The sequence below is a fragment of the Acartia tonsa genome, chromosome 3 (genome assembly GCF_053477335.1).
Source record: "Acartia tonsa isolate MP-2025a chromosome 3, ASM5347733v1, whole genome shotgun sequence".
Lineage (NCBI taxonomy): Eukaryota > Metazoa > Arthropoda > Copepoda > Calanoida > Acartiidae > Acartia > Acartia tonsa.
In genome coordinates this window covers 52,465,636-52,478,740 of record NC_137262.1, presented here as the reverse complement: position 1 = coordinate 52,478,740, position 13,105 = coordinate 52,465,636, and the positions used below count along the sequence as shown (strand labels likewise).

The 13,105-nt window shown below is 30.2% G+C and overlaps 1 protein-coding gene across 2 annotated transcripts in view; it reads left to right on the top strand.

Moving 5' to 3' along the window:
• Nucleotides 1-328: 328 nt before the first annotated feature.
• Nucleotides 329-13,105, top strand: part of LOC145314561 (ATP-sensitive inward rectifier potassium channel 12-like) — a 100,218-nt gene continuing 87,441 nt past the window's right edge. For both annotated transcript variants that reach the window (XM_080154530.1, XM_080154529.1), the window contains exons 1-4: nucleotides 329-387; nucleotides 773-1,068; nucleotides 1,883-1,947; nucleotides 11,423-11,498. In XM_080154530.1, the coding sequence (XP_080010656.1) occupies nucleotides 1,886-1,947; nucleotides 11,423-11,498 (138 nt within the window). In that variant the 5' untranslated portion in view covers nucleotides 329-387; nucleotides 773-1,068; nucleotides 1,883-1,885. The remainder of the gene's footprint in view (nucleotides 388-772; nucleotides 1,069-1,882; nucleotides 1,948-11,422; nucleotides 11,499-13,105) is intronic.

The following is a 13,105-nucleotide window of genomic DNA, read 5'->3' as shown; positions in this document are numbered from 1 at the left end:
TAGAGTAACTTTTCAATTTCGTCATAAAATAATTTCATCTTCATGAAGTTTGTTTAGTCTATAACTCATTGGTCTAATTGTATTGTCAGCTTATGGTCTTTTATGGAATATTTGAAAATAATGAGACCATTTTATTCATAAAAAGATGACTAAGTACATTTTTGTTAGAATTTGTTAAACAGTTTGTTCTGGAGATGTATTCTATATTATTTTAAATGATTTTTTATACTTTGCTGAAATAAAAGGTGAGTTTGCACAAAGTGCCATTAAAGCACTGATTCCAACTCCCCCTCCTCCTTTATGTTATTCTTTCATGTTTTATAATTTCAGAATTGAAAATGATCAAATGTGTGTTTCTAAACAAGAGCAAGAACATAATGTGGCACAGTGAGTCTCAGGAATATTGTGGATCCAGAAAATATAATAATCTTTCAAACAAAAGAGATAGGTTCTTAAAATGAACAAGTTTAGCTGAATCAGCTAGGGCTTTTCTTTTTAAGATCTTCCAAAATCAAACTGAAAATCTATAAAATATTAAATAATTTCTTATTTACAACTAATCTATGGTTCTGGAACACTTTTTTATTTATGAGTTTATTAAAGAAACTGTAATTTTTAATGGTTTACTTTGCCCTCAAAAACAAAAATTGAATTTCTAGAATTTTTATCAACAAGTTATAATTTTGATTCACATAAAACAATTAACTACAGTATTGCGCTTTTTTACAGACATTTTTTATTGAATATGTCCACAAATATTCATCATTCCAAGGTTAAACTTTGAAAACTCCAAAGTTAAAAATTCCACCCAAATAAAAAGTGACATTTTAGTGAAAATTAACATAACAACAATCCGACCATTTTAATCACATTCTGCCACTGTGGTTAAATTAAATTATTTGTCATAAACCAAAGTGATCATTGTTAATTTAGTGTTTTAAAATTAAAATATTAATTGTTATAAAATTGATTTGTAACTTGTGATGCTTGTATATAGAAGATGGTGGCCCAGTGCTCTCTTTTGTTAGAGCACGGGCACACAGTGCTAGCTCTGCTACACCTAAACAGGTTTATTCTTGTTATACTATCAAACATTGTGTTAAGTTCAAACTGTCTAGAATTAAACAATATATTCATTGCTGACTATCTATCTGTCTATCTATCTATCTCTATCTATCTATTTCTATTTATATATCTGTCTATCTATCTATTTCTATTTATCTATCTGTCTAGATATCTATTTCTATCTACATATTTATCTGTCTAGATTTTTATCTTTATCTATCTATCTATCTGTCTTGATATCTATTTGTATGTATCTATCTAGGTGATGGGAGCACCTCCAATTCACTCTTTCCATTCCTGCCTGTCTATCTATCTAGATTTATAATTCTATCTAACTATCTGTCTAGATATCTATTTGTATGTATCTATCTAGGTGATGGGAGCACCTCCAATTCACTCTTTCCATTCCTGCCTATCTATCTATCTAGATATATAATTCTGTCTATCTATCTGTCTAGATATCTATTTGTATGTATCTATCTAGGTGATGGGAGCACCTCCAATTCACTCTTTCCATTCCTGCCTATCTATCTATCTAGATATATAATTCTGTCTATCTATCTGTCTAGATATCTATTTGTATGTATCTATCTAGGTGATGGGAGAACCTCCAATTCACTCTTTCCATTCCTGCCTGTCTATCTATCTAGATTTATAATTCTATCTAACTATCTGTCTAGATATCTATTTGTATGTATCTATCTAGGTGATGGGAGCACCTCCAATTCACTCTTTCCATTCCTGCCTATCTATCTATCTAGATATATAATTCTGTCTATCTATCTGTCTAGATATCTATTTGTATGTATCTATCTAGGTGATGGGAGCACCTCCAATTCACTCTTTCCATTCCTGCCGGAGGAAAAGTGGTGGAATGCTCAGGAATGTTCTTCAAATTAAATTTCTAGACATAGAAAAATAGCAATCAAGTTAGTTAGATAGTTTGATAGAAGAATAGCAAAAACTGCTGGATAGATAGTGGGATAGAACGATGCATACTTATAGATATAATGAGTTTGATAGAGATATATTTAAAAAGTAGATAAATGTTAGCTAAAGATAGAATGATAAATAATTAGTGGAAGCACATAGCTAAGTAAGAAGGTAGTCAATATAACAGTCTTAAATTATATTTTTTTTCAAAATACAATTCATAAAATTTTCAAAAACAGTTTTATATTTATAAGAATATAATTTTTCAAAAGGGGAAATTTAGGAAACAGATTTTTTTTCGTAACATTTGTCCTTTCCAAAAGTTGTTTTGAGATATTTGAGTACATTGTTTCGCTTATAAAGACAACTTTTTAGATCTGTTTTTAGACTTGATAGAGGCTTTTGATAGTTACACTCCGTAAATCATTTATAATCAAGGGGTCAAATGCTTCAAGTCCATTGTTGGAGAGTCCACTTTTAATATTAAGTTTGACAACTAAGGAGATTGCATATTCATAATTTCCTTTCCAAGAAAATAAAACTACTTTGTGAGCTTTTATTTTCCAGGATTTTCTCTTTTAAGTTAAATTAAACTCAGGTAGCTGCTTTGTAGCAAATTTAAAGTTAACCTTGTTGAATTATAATAAACAAGGACATGACTGTGCAAAAGTTTCATGACAAACTTTGTAAGTAAGAAAAATAATCAATATTTAATTTATTAAAAGATAGATGTTTTATCTAAAACCAAAGGGATAATATGTGTAAAGGAAAAATACACTATACCAAAACATAAAATTAATGAAACAAAATTAATTACTTTCCGTTTAGTTTTGTAGTTTAAATCTTTAAAATTGAATCAAAACAAATCGAATTTTAAATGAAATACGTCATTATAGAGGAGCCATAACATAAATTTGTTTTATTCGAATAACATGTTAATGTTGTCATTGTTGCCTAGAAATAAAATGCCATTAGCCTAAAAGGTTACTATTCATAACAAAGACATGTAGGAATTATATTTTCTTTTAATCTATAATACAAAGTAGAATGATGTCTGTCTGTCCGTCCGTCCGTCTGTGTGTCTGTCTGTCTGTCCGTCTGAAGCTTAAGATCTCGGTAACCACTTAACTGATTGGATTCTACTCTTCAGGGTATATACCTATTGGTCCTGTGGTGGTTTTAAGCTATTTTCTTGGGGGGTGGGACACCCCCAACCCCCCCAAAAAAAAATTTCAATTTTTTTTCTTATTTTAATGTTTTTTATGTTTTTATATATTTTTATATCTTTTTATATCTTTCTATATATTTTTATATTTTGTTATACTTTTTTATATTTTCTTTATAATTTTAATTATTTTTCTTCTTTTAAACTTTGTTTTATCAAATTCAAAAAGATTGTGAAAACTTCCTTCTCCTGTAGGGGCGAAGCTCCAAAAAGGCTAATGGCAAAGAAATTTTAAAAACAATAAAAAAAGAAAAACTCAAAGGTTTTAAATAATATAAATCTATATAAATAAATATAAAAAGTTATAAAATGTTATAAAGAGTTATAAAATGATATAAAGAGTTATAAAATGTTATAAAATACAGAAAATATCTAAAAAAATGTAAACAAAATTTTTAAAATTCTCCCCTAAACCTTTAAATAAAAGCCCCTAGAGGCTAGGGGCGAAGCCGCTAGTATAAAATAAATTACAATGCAAGTCATAATATTTTTTCATAGTACAAAAGATTTGATTGATTAAAAGGTAACTTCAACATATGAATATGGAAAATCTTTTTTAAAACTCTTTTTTTTTTTTTTTTTTTTAAATTCATAATATGACACTCAAAAACTGTTTTTCATTGTTTGTTGCTTTCTCTCAAATTTTTTAGACTATCAATTTCTATTTAAAAAAATAATTCTAGCCCAAGATAAAAACAAATATATGTTTTGTAATTTCTGGCTCACATTTAATTTAACGGTTATATTGCTTTTTTTGCATTTAACTAATCGAATCAAAGAATGAAAAAGTAAACTTTTTTCTCTATGCAGAAGTTTCAAATGTGTTGTACATTTTAATTCATATGAAATAAGCATGGTTATATTGGCTAGTTTTTTCTTTCTTTTTGTAGAATGCAAATAACAATTACGCTGACGGTAGAAGCCATTATGTTGAAATATGGTTTTTCCTGATAACTAACAAACATATTTTAGTTGCCCCAATGGATAAAGAAAACGTGGATATTGTTAGAGATTTTTGCCTACTATGATAAAATGTTCTTCCAGCTGACTAATATAACGATACCCCCATCCTATCCTTTTTTTCTTATCCCCTCCCCCAATACTGGAGGAACGTACTGATCAATAAGTTAGGACTATAGTAGCAACCCAAATTGACAACAAAAGTTCGCCTGTCATAATTTCTATGTATTCTTCATCCATTGTTGCCCACAAGTACATATGTCCCAAAAACTTGTTGTGCACTTTTAGAGTAGCTTTGCTTCTTGACAGATAACTATAATAGCTTCCTGTGGGAGGTAAGTGCGTCCTTATACTCATATGAATGTTAAATGAAGCGTAAATAAAGCAAGGGCAAGGTTAATGGTGTAGAGACAGAGAGAGAGACAGGGGGCAATGGGCTGTTTATTACACTAGTCCCCAAAGTTTCATATTAACGTTTTCTTATTCGTTGGCTTAACAACTTTGGGGACTTTAGTGAATTTAGATTGGCTGGATCATTAAGTTGAGTGTTCGAACGTTTCAACCACCAATTTCAATCTAGAGAAGGGGTAATTTTGTGTATCATCATTGGGGATGTACATCAATTGATCGGACGTTGTCTTATCCCTTTAGATCCCTGGTGTAGAGTAGTTAATTTAGGGTCAGGTTTTGTACATACACTTCATATTTTTAACAATCAGGTTTTCTCGAGTTTTACACACATATTTTATCAAGGATGACAACATCCATAAAAGCGAAGCACTGAAACGGTAGGACATACGGACATTAACACTTGTATAGAGTCAGAACTGAATAATTAGAATATAAATGTATAAGAGTCTAAGCAAAATTGTAGGTAAATTTATTGAAAAACTGCTTGAATACAATTCTAACATGCCAAAATTAACGAAAAAAGCTATCCGTTACGGACGTTCTGACGTACGGACGGACCGACCCTAATTATAAAAAAACTTCGGTTTTAAAAAGCGTTTGTATTAAAGATTGCAAAAAAGAAGTATAATGGAACAAGAAGGTGGTTAATCAAAGAGGTTTAAAGTATAATAATCACTTCAAACCTTTTCATTTTATTTCAGTGATATAAATAAAATGACTTTTTAAAAGCGAAGCTTTTCTATAATTAGGGTCGGTCCGTCCGTCCGTACGTCCGTACGTCCGTCCGTCCGTCACGGATAGCTTTTTTCGTTAATTTAGACATGTTAGAAATGTCCTATCGATTTCAAATTTTGCATGGTGATTCCTTTAGTAGTTAGGTACGATTTAGAAAGCGTAGCAACTCTATAATCATTACCAAAATGTCCGTACGTCCATTTTAAACATGTTGATTTTTTTACTTTTTTAAATAGCTTTTTTCGTTAATTTAAGCATGTTAGAATTGTCCTATTGATTTCAAATTTTGCATGGTGATTCCTGTAATAGTTAGGTACGAGTTAGAAAGCGTAGCAACTCTATAATCATTACCAGAATGTCCGTACGTCCATTTAAAACATGTTGATTTTTTTTACATTTTTAACAACAAATTTGTATGTGACCTAATTATCCGATTGGTCTGATTTTTGGTATACTGATTCCTGGGACAACAAAGTACAATATTATAAGCGAAGCAACTCTATAATCAAGTCCTAAAATGTAAGTATGTCCATAATCATTATCCTGTATCAAGCAGTTTTTCAACAAATTTATTTACAATTTTGCTTTGACTCTTATACATTCGCATTCTGATTATTCAGTTCTGACATTATACAAGTGTTAATGTCCGTTTGTCCTACCGTTTCAGAGCTTCGCTTTTATGGATGTTGTCATCCTTGTTTATAAGAAATCTTAGAAAAAGGAATTAATCAATTCCTGAACCAAGATAAAAATATTCCCTGCCATTAAAATTACAGTGTATGAAATTTTTTACATTATTTTAATTTTTTAAAAGAAACAATGACTAAAATTATGTGTCCCCTTCTGTTATGTAAAATGTTTGTATAACTGTAAATCTTTGCAGGGTTAAAGGGGATAGGTAATTGCAGTTTTCCTTTCAATTTATCCTTTCAAAACTTTTGATATTACAGTAATATTTCAAGGGATAATGTCGTCTATATGAGATTGAAAATAATTGGATGAAATAATATTATAAGTAATTATGTCAGACCTAAGATCGACTTATTGACGATATGTTATCCCTTTAACTGAGTTATTTAAGCAAACAAAATTTAGCATAAATGGATATTTAAATCCCAAGGTTTTAAATGATCGAGCGATAGGCAACCATATGTTTAGCTATGTTGTACCAACTGAACCCGTATGGCTAATAGCAGTAACTTTTTCTTGTTTTCTTGATTGGTCACATTATATGATTGTAATAATTAGTTATAAATAAATATCTCATGTGCATAGTTATTTATCGCATCGTATTATTAACAGCTTTCCGTGGATATAAAAATGTACAATTTTAAGATTAAAACCAGTTTTTTACTGTACATTTTTATAATCGTAGAAAACTGAATATAATACGATGCTGTACATAAATTTTCAGTATGGCGAAGAACCGGTTCTTATCCAACGTATATTAATCGGTTTCAAAGATATAGTGGAAATGTAGATTATTTTCTCATCTCATACTTTTTTCCCACGCATCAGAAATATGAAATTATGTGTGTCATTTATGAAAATTAAATGGTTCTCACGTTAAAAAGAAATTCACACGGGTCCAAAAAATGAATTTAAATAAAAATCTTATGTACCATTTAAATCAAAATAAATGGTTCACACGTTTGAAAAATTTTTCCACGCATGAAATTCTTGAAAAAACCTAATTAAATGGATATTTAAACAAACCCAATATCGCGTTTTTTGCAATGAAATGCTTATTTATGTGGATGATACATCTTTTTGACTTTATTTAATTAAATAAAAGTTTTTTTTCATTGACCTATCCTTTTATTTATAAAGACTTGGAGTCCAATATCCGATATGAAACTTTTTATAACCACCCTCCTCCTGTTATGCAAGGATAGGAATAAAAAAAAGTTTAATTTGAAACAAAAATAGCTAGACAGACATCAATCAAAGTTCATTAATGTTTTTTATAAAAGATACAATTAAACAAAGTAAAAAATAATATTTGAAATAAATGCAGAAATCAACAAAACATTTACCCAAAACAGTTATAAACCTTTCCTGGACCTTTAAGAAGCATCACTATAAAGGAGAACCATATCGGTTTGGATGTTATCGAGATACTTTGCTACACACATAGACAAACATCCTGTTATTTTAAGTATAACTTAGCTTTAATTACCTTATGTTTATAACAAATAAGAAATCTTTATTAAAAAATCAGCTTTACAAATATTTTATCTTCTTAAAGTAGGTTTATCCTATTATATAAAGTAGTAAGGTTTTTCTGTTTGTAGCGAAGGATCTTAATAACCGCTGAACAAATATTTTATCTTCTTAAAGAACGTTTATCTTTTATTAGATTAGTAATCAAAGTTTCAAGAGTTATCATTCTGTTTGTAGAATATCTGTACCTTTCCATGTCTGCAACATTCATTATCAGTCCCGACTTACAAAAGCCAGGGATACAAAACTTTCATAACACTAGCATTAATTATAAACATTATGTAAAATAAACTTTAATGGGATAATGTATGTTTGCTATTTGAATTTAAAAATAAGTGGTAAACGGCTATCAATTCAAAAACACCTTTAAACAAATTTTCAAATGAGATGATTTTAATAGAATAGTGTGAGAGGATAAAAGTAAACTTATAGAGTTTTTTTACAACAAGATAACTTATTTTAACTGTCATGCTAGATATAATTAATATTTAAAGAGTGAAACTATTTTGAATTGTTTTAAAATATCATTATACTGTTATGATGGCTAAATTTTTGCTTTGACATTTTCTTGCCGTCTAAAGAAATATTAAAGGATTTTCCAAGAGTGTTTTTATAATAAAGTTAAATGTTCGAAGCAAACTGTACAATACTTCTTAATACCAATGGCGGATAAATCTATGTACATTCCCAATTATAATACACAAATTTAGCCCTTCTGTAGCTTATTAGTTGTTTAAACGATTGGACACTCATCTAATGAACCAACCAATCAAAATTCAATAAAAGACCCAAAAGTTGTTAAGCCAACGAATAAGAAACGTTATTATAAAACTTTGGGGACTAGTGGAATGAACAGCCCATTGTTCCCTTCCCCCCTGATAATACAGGTATGAAGTGTTCGATAACGGGTCTAAACCCTGGCATCCAAGATGTCTTTAATTATCGCTCCTTATAATGAATATTTAAGACTTTAGTTACTTCAGCAGTATTTGATTTCCAGACTGTTTGGCTAAAATTATTTCAAAATATAATTGCTGGAATCTTTGAAACCAGTTTTCCACAAAGTTTACTTGAAATTTTGACTGACATCTTGACGGATAAAATTACCATGGAGTAACACTATAAAGAGGGTAAATAGAAATATAGTTTTTAGTAGCTAAGTTGAAAAAAGTGTTTGCCCTCAAGACCGACCGACCATTGCCCACGTCAAAGTAAAATGCATATAACTTGGTTTTATTTTCGATTTCAAATTTCAAAGCATAACTAGAATCTAGTAACTACAAAAGGTCTTCGTGTTCAGTAAAGTAATTAGCTATTCCATCTTGAACTGTCTTAATTTTGTTTTCATTTGTTTCAATAAGTTTTCCCTTACTTAGGATTTTGATTAATTTTCTTCACGTTGAAAAAGAATTCCTTCAACTAAAGTCTTGACAATTAAAAAGGGTGGGTTGTTGTTACTCTTAATATTTATAATTAACAGGCCGCCTGTCCTTCCAATACAGGAATTTCATAGCATCTGTGATATCAAAGTATTTTAAATGACAAACCTCCTATTGAAACAATTTCTCCATGTAAATTCCAACTTCCCTTTATATATCCTATTATATAAAGTAGTGAGCGTTTTTTTGTCTGTCCCGAAGGATCTCGCTAACCGCTGAACAGATATTGTTCTCCTTTACAGTGAAGCTCCTTATAGGTCCTGGGAAGGTTTTAAACTATTTTTGAGGAGGGTGTCTTCACCCCCCTCCCCCCCAACAAAAAAAATATTTTTTGTACTCTTTTGAAACTCAAATCTAAAATGGGACGAGGTCGACATTTCACCCTCCTACCTTAAGTGCCCCTAGAGGCTTCTAGGGGCGTAGCCGCTAGTAGTTTATAAAGTACATAATGGTAGAAGCTAGGGAATAAGGGGACATTGAACTGATTAAGTCCCCAAAGTTTTATATTAACGTTTTCTTATTAGTTGTCCTAACAACTTAGGGGACTATTATTGTATTTTGATACGTTAAGTGTTCAAATATTTCAACTAATAATTATAATCTACAGAAGGGGTTATGAATCATCATTGGGGATGTACATCAATTTAACTGTCATTGTCTTATCCCTTTAGATTCCTGAGTAGAAGCACAATATTGTGTAAAAGGTTTACTTTACTTAGGGATAAACGAAAAAGTTAAAATCACAAAAAAACAAGGACAATTATGGCCATAAGTAGAGAAGCAGCATGCAACAAAAAAAATAATTAAGCTTGTTAATAGGTGTTATTAGCTTTTTGTAGATTTTTTCTTCTTCAAACGTCCGTTAGTCCTTCTGAGAATATTATCTTGCTGGTTTGTCATTGATTTGATTTATAATATATTTCTTAATTTTATACAAATATATGTTTTTTTCTGGCGTTTTTTTATTTCCTTGTTTGCTATTGTTGCGTTAATTATGGATATGAATTATCTTGCTTCAAAGTTTGACATATTTCAATTCCTAAAGCCCTGGAAAAATTGAGACTTATTTTACTTTTTTTTCTTCATCAATACTTTTATTGAGACTTTAGAGACAAAAACATTTTGGAAATGAGGCAAAGTTTTCACTAAACTTTTTATTTTAGTTTGTCTTTACACTGTTAAAAAATATTTCCAGTATGGCTTTCAAACCAATTAATATCCGCTTGATTAGAAACGGTTCTCAGCCATACTGGAACATCATGTTCAGCATCGTATTATAAAATATTTTCAACGAATATTAAAATGAAAGTCATAACATTTATACAAGTTATATGTCCCTCGGGGCTATTTAAGTGGTATAATCTTAAAATTTTTCATTTTAATATCCGAGGAAAGCTGTTTATAATACGATCAGATATCTAATACAATTTTGCCATTAGTAACACAGCAACCAATATTTTAGATAAAAAGATGAGTAAAAAACATTAAGTTAAAAAAATCTTGTGATTTATTATATAAAATAAATGTTAAACATGTACCTTATTATTTTTACAAAGGTTATGTCCTATTGTATGTATGTTGCTTTGAATTATTTTTGATTAACAATAAGTCGATGAAAAAATAGTAATCTTTATAGTGTACTTTTTTGTGTGAGTACATTATGATAATGGCACGATATTGTTGAAAAATGTTGATACTTATCTTTTTAATAGTTTATAGTCATTTTTGTAAATAAGATTCATTTATTTAAATTGTCTGGCTTGAATTAATAAGTAGAATCTGTTGGTCCTGAAATAGGGACAACTCATTTTAAAGGGGCTAGGATTCAGCAAATTAATTCAATTTGAAATTGCTTAAGATTAGGATATTTAGTGGTACGCCACTTGGTGTGAAACTTGTTTTGTGCTATAACTAAAAGGAAGTGGGTTGTTGGGAAATTTTCATTTATAATTGTTTGTCAGAATCACTGTTCCTTGTTCCTGCTCTTATGTATCTTTGGCTATTGGACATAATGTTTAGTTTTCATTATCAGTAACTTTGTCATAAAATTAAATCGTTATCTGATTATATTACTTCTAAAAAATTAAGAATAAAGAATGAGAAAGGAGAAAATTATAAGCATAATATAAAATGTAAATATTCTTTTTCCAGACAAAAACAGTTTGGGAATGAGAAATGGTAATTTTATAGATAGATTAATTAAATAGAACTAAATAGATAGACGGGTATAACCAAAAAAATATCAAACCTAGAAACATTTACAGTAAAAACGATGAATATTTGATTTTTTTTGAAAGATTTCGAACATTTCTTAATTAGTAGGGATAGATAGACATTACTCAAAAACAGGTAGGTAGATGGACAATTAGACTGAAAGATAGATATGAAAAATAGAGTGATAGATAGATATTCGAAGAACATGTTATTTTAGTAATTTTTCCAACAGTGTTGACCTAAACGGGATAAATAACAAAGGAATGCTCAACAACTATGAACGACATCTCAAGGTAAGATATTTTTAAATTTGTTTTTATGCTAAAATTGTAGTTTTATACATTTAGAGTCTATATGGCATATCGTTAAGACACCACGCTGTGCATCAATAGTTATTTATAGTATCAGCTTTCCGCGGATATTAAAAAGAAAAATTATAAGATAAAAAACCAGTTTTGCTTTACCAGAGGGGCCGAAGTCACGAGATATTTTAGTTTTCGTTGAAAGTATCTGTAATATGGTGCTATATATGATTTTTTAGTATGGCGAAGAACCGGTTCTAATCTTGCGAATATTTATCGGTTTCGAAGCAATACTGAAAATATACTTATTCACTATAAAAATTATATGGTTTGCCTATCTGTTAAGATAGATTTACCCATGTAAAAGGAAGTTGCATTTATATGTGGGATAGGTTTATCAATAAATTTTAATACTATTCCAAAAAATAAAACACTTTATTATAATAATTTAAATTTACCTTGCCTATTTCATATTGATTTTAAGCAGTTACCATTATTTTGTATAATAAAAACCAATTGAATGGATTTACTTTAACCTAACAGTTTTTAAGGAAAAAGAGTGGAAAATATATACAAATTATAAGTGGATAAAGCATTAAGATTTAAATAAAAATAAGAATTATCTCAGATAGATTTTTTAAATTGAATTAAGTAAGGTATAGATCCTTTTTTGTTTGAATTACTATAAAATAAGTACTTGAAAAACTGACTGAAAAATCTGATAAAATAAAATCATACCTTTGCAGGGCCTATACCTGCAGTGCCCAAACCCTGCAAAACTACTTATTACCTACCTATACCTGCAGTGCCCAAACCCTGCAAAACTACTTATTACCTACCTATACCTGCAGTGCCCAAACCTTGCAAAACTACTTATTACCTACCTATACCTGCAGTGCCCAAACCCTGCAAAACTACTTATTACCTACCTATACCTGCAGTGCCCAAACCCTGCAAAACTACTTATTACCTACCTATACCTGCAGTGCCCAAACCTTGCAAAACTACTTATTACCTACCTATACCTGCAGTGCCCAAACCCTGCAAAACTACTTATTACCTACCTATACCTGCAGTGCCCAAACCCTGCAAAACTACTTATTACCTACCTAAACCTGCAGTGCCCAAACCCTGCAAAACTACTTATTACCTACCTATACCTGCAGTGCCCAAACCCTGCAAAACTACTTATTACCTACCTATACATGCAGTGCCCAAACCCTGCAAAACTACTTATTACCTACCTATACCTGAAGTGCCCAAACCCTGCAAAACTATTTATTTCCTACCTATACCTGCAGTGCCCAAACCCTGCAAAACTACTTATTACCTACCTATACCTGCAGTGCCCAAACCCTGCAAAACTACTTATTACCTACCTATACCTGCAGTGCCCAAACCCTGCAAAACTACTTATTACCTACCTAAACCTGCAGTGCCCAAACCCTGCAAAACTACTTATTATCTACCTATACCTGCAGTGCCCAAACCCTGCAAAACTACTTATTACCTACCTATACCTGCAGTGCCCAAACCCTGCAAAACTACTTATTACCTACCTATACCTGCAGTGCCCAAACCTTGCAAAACTACTTATT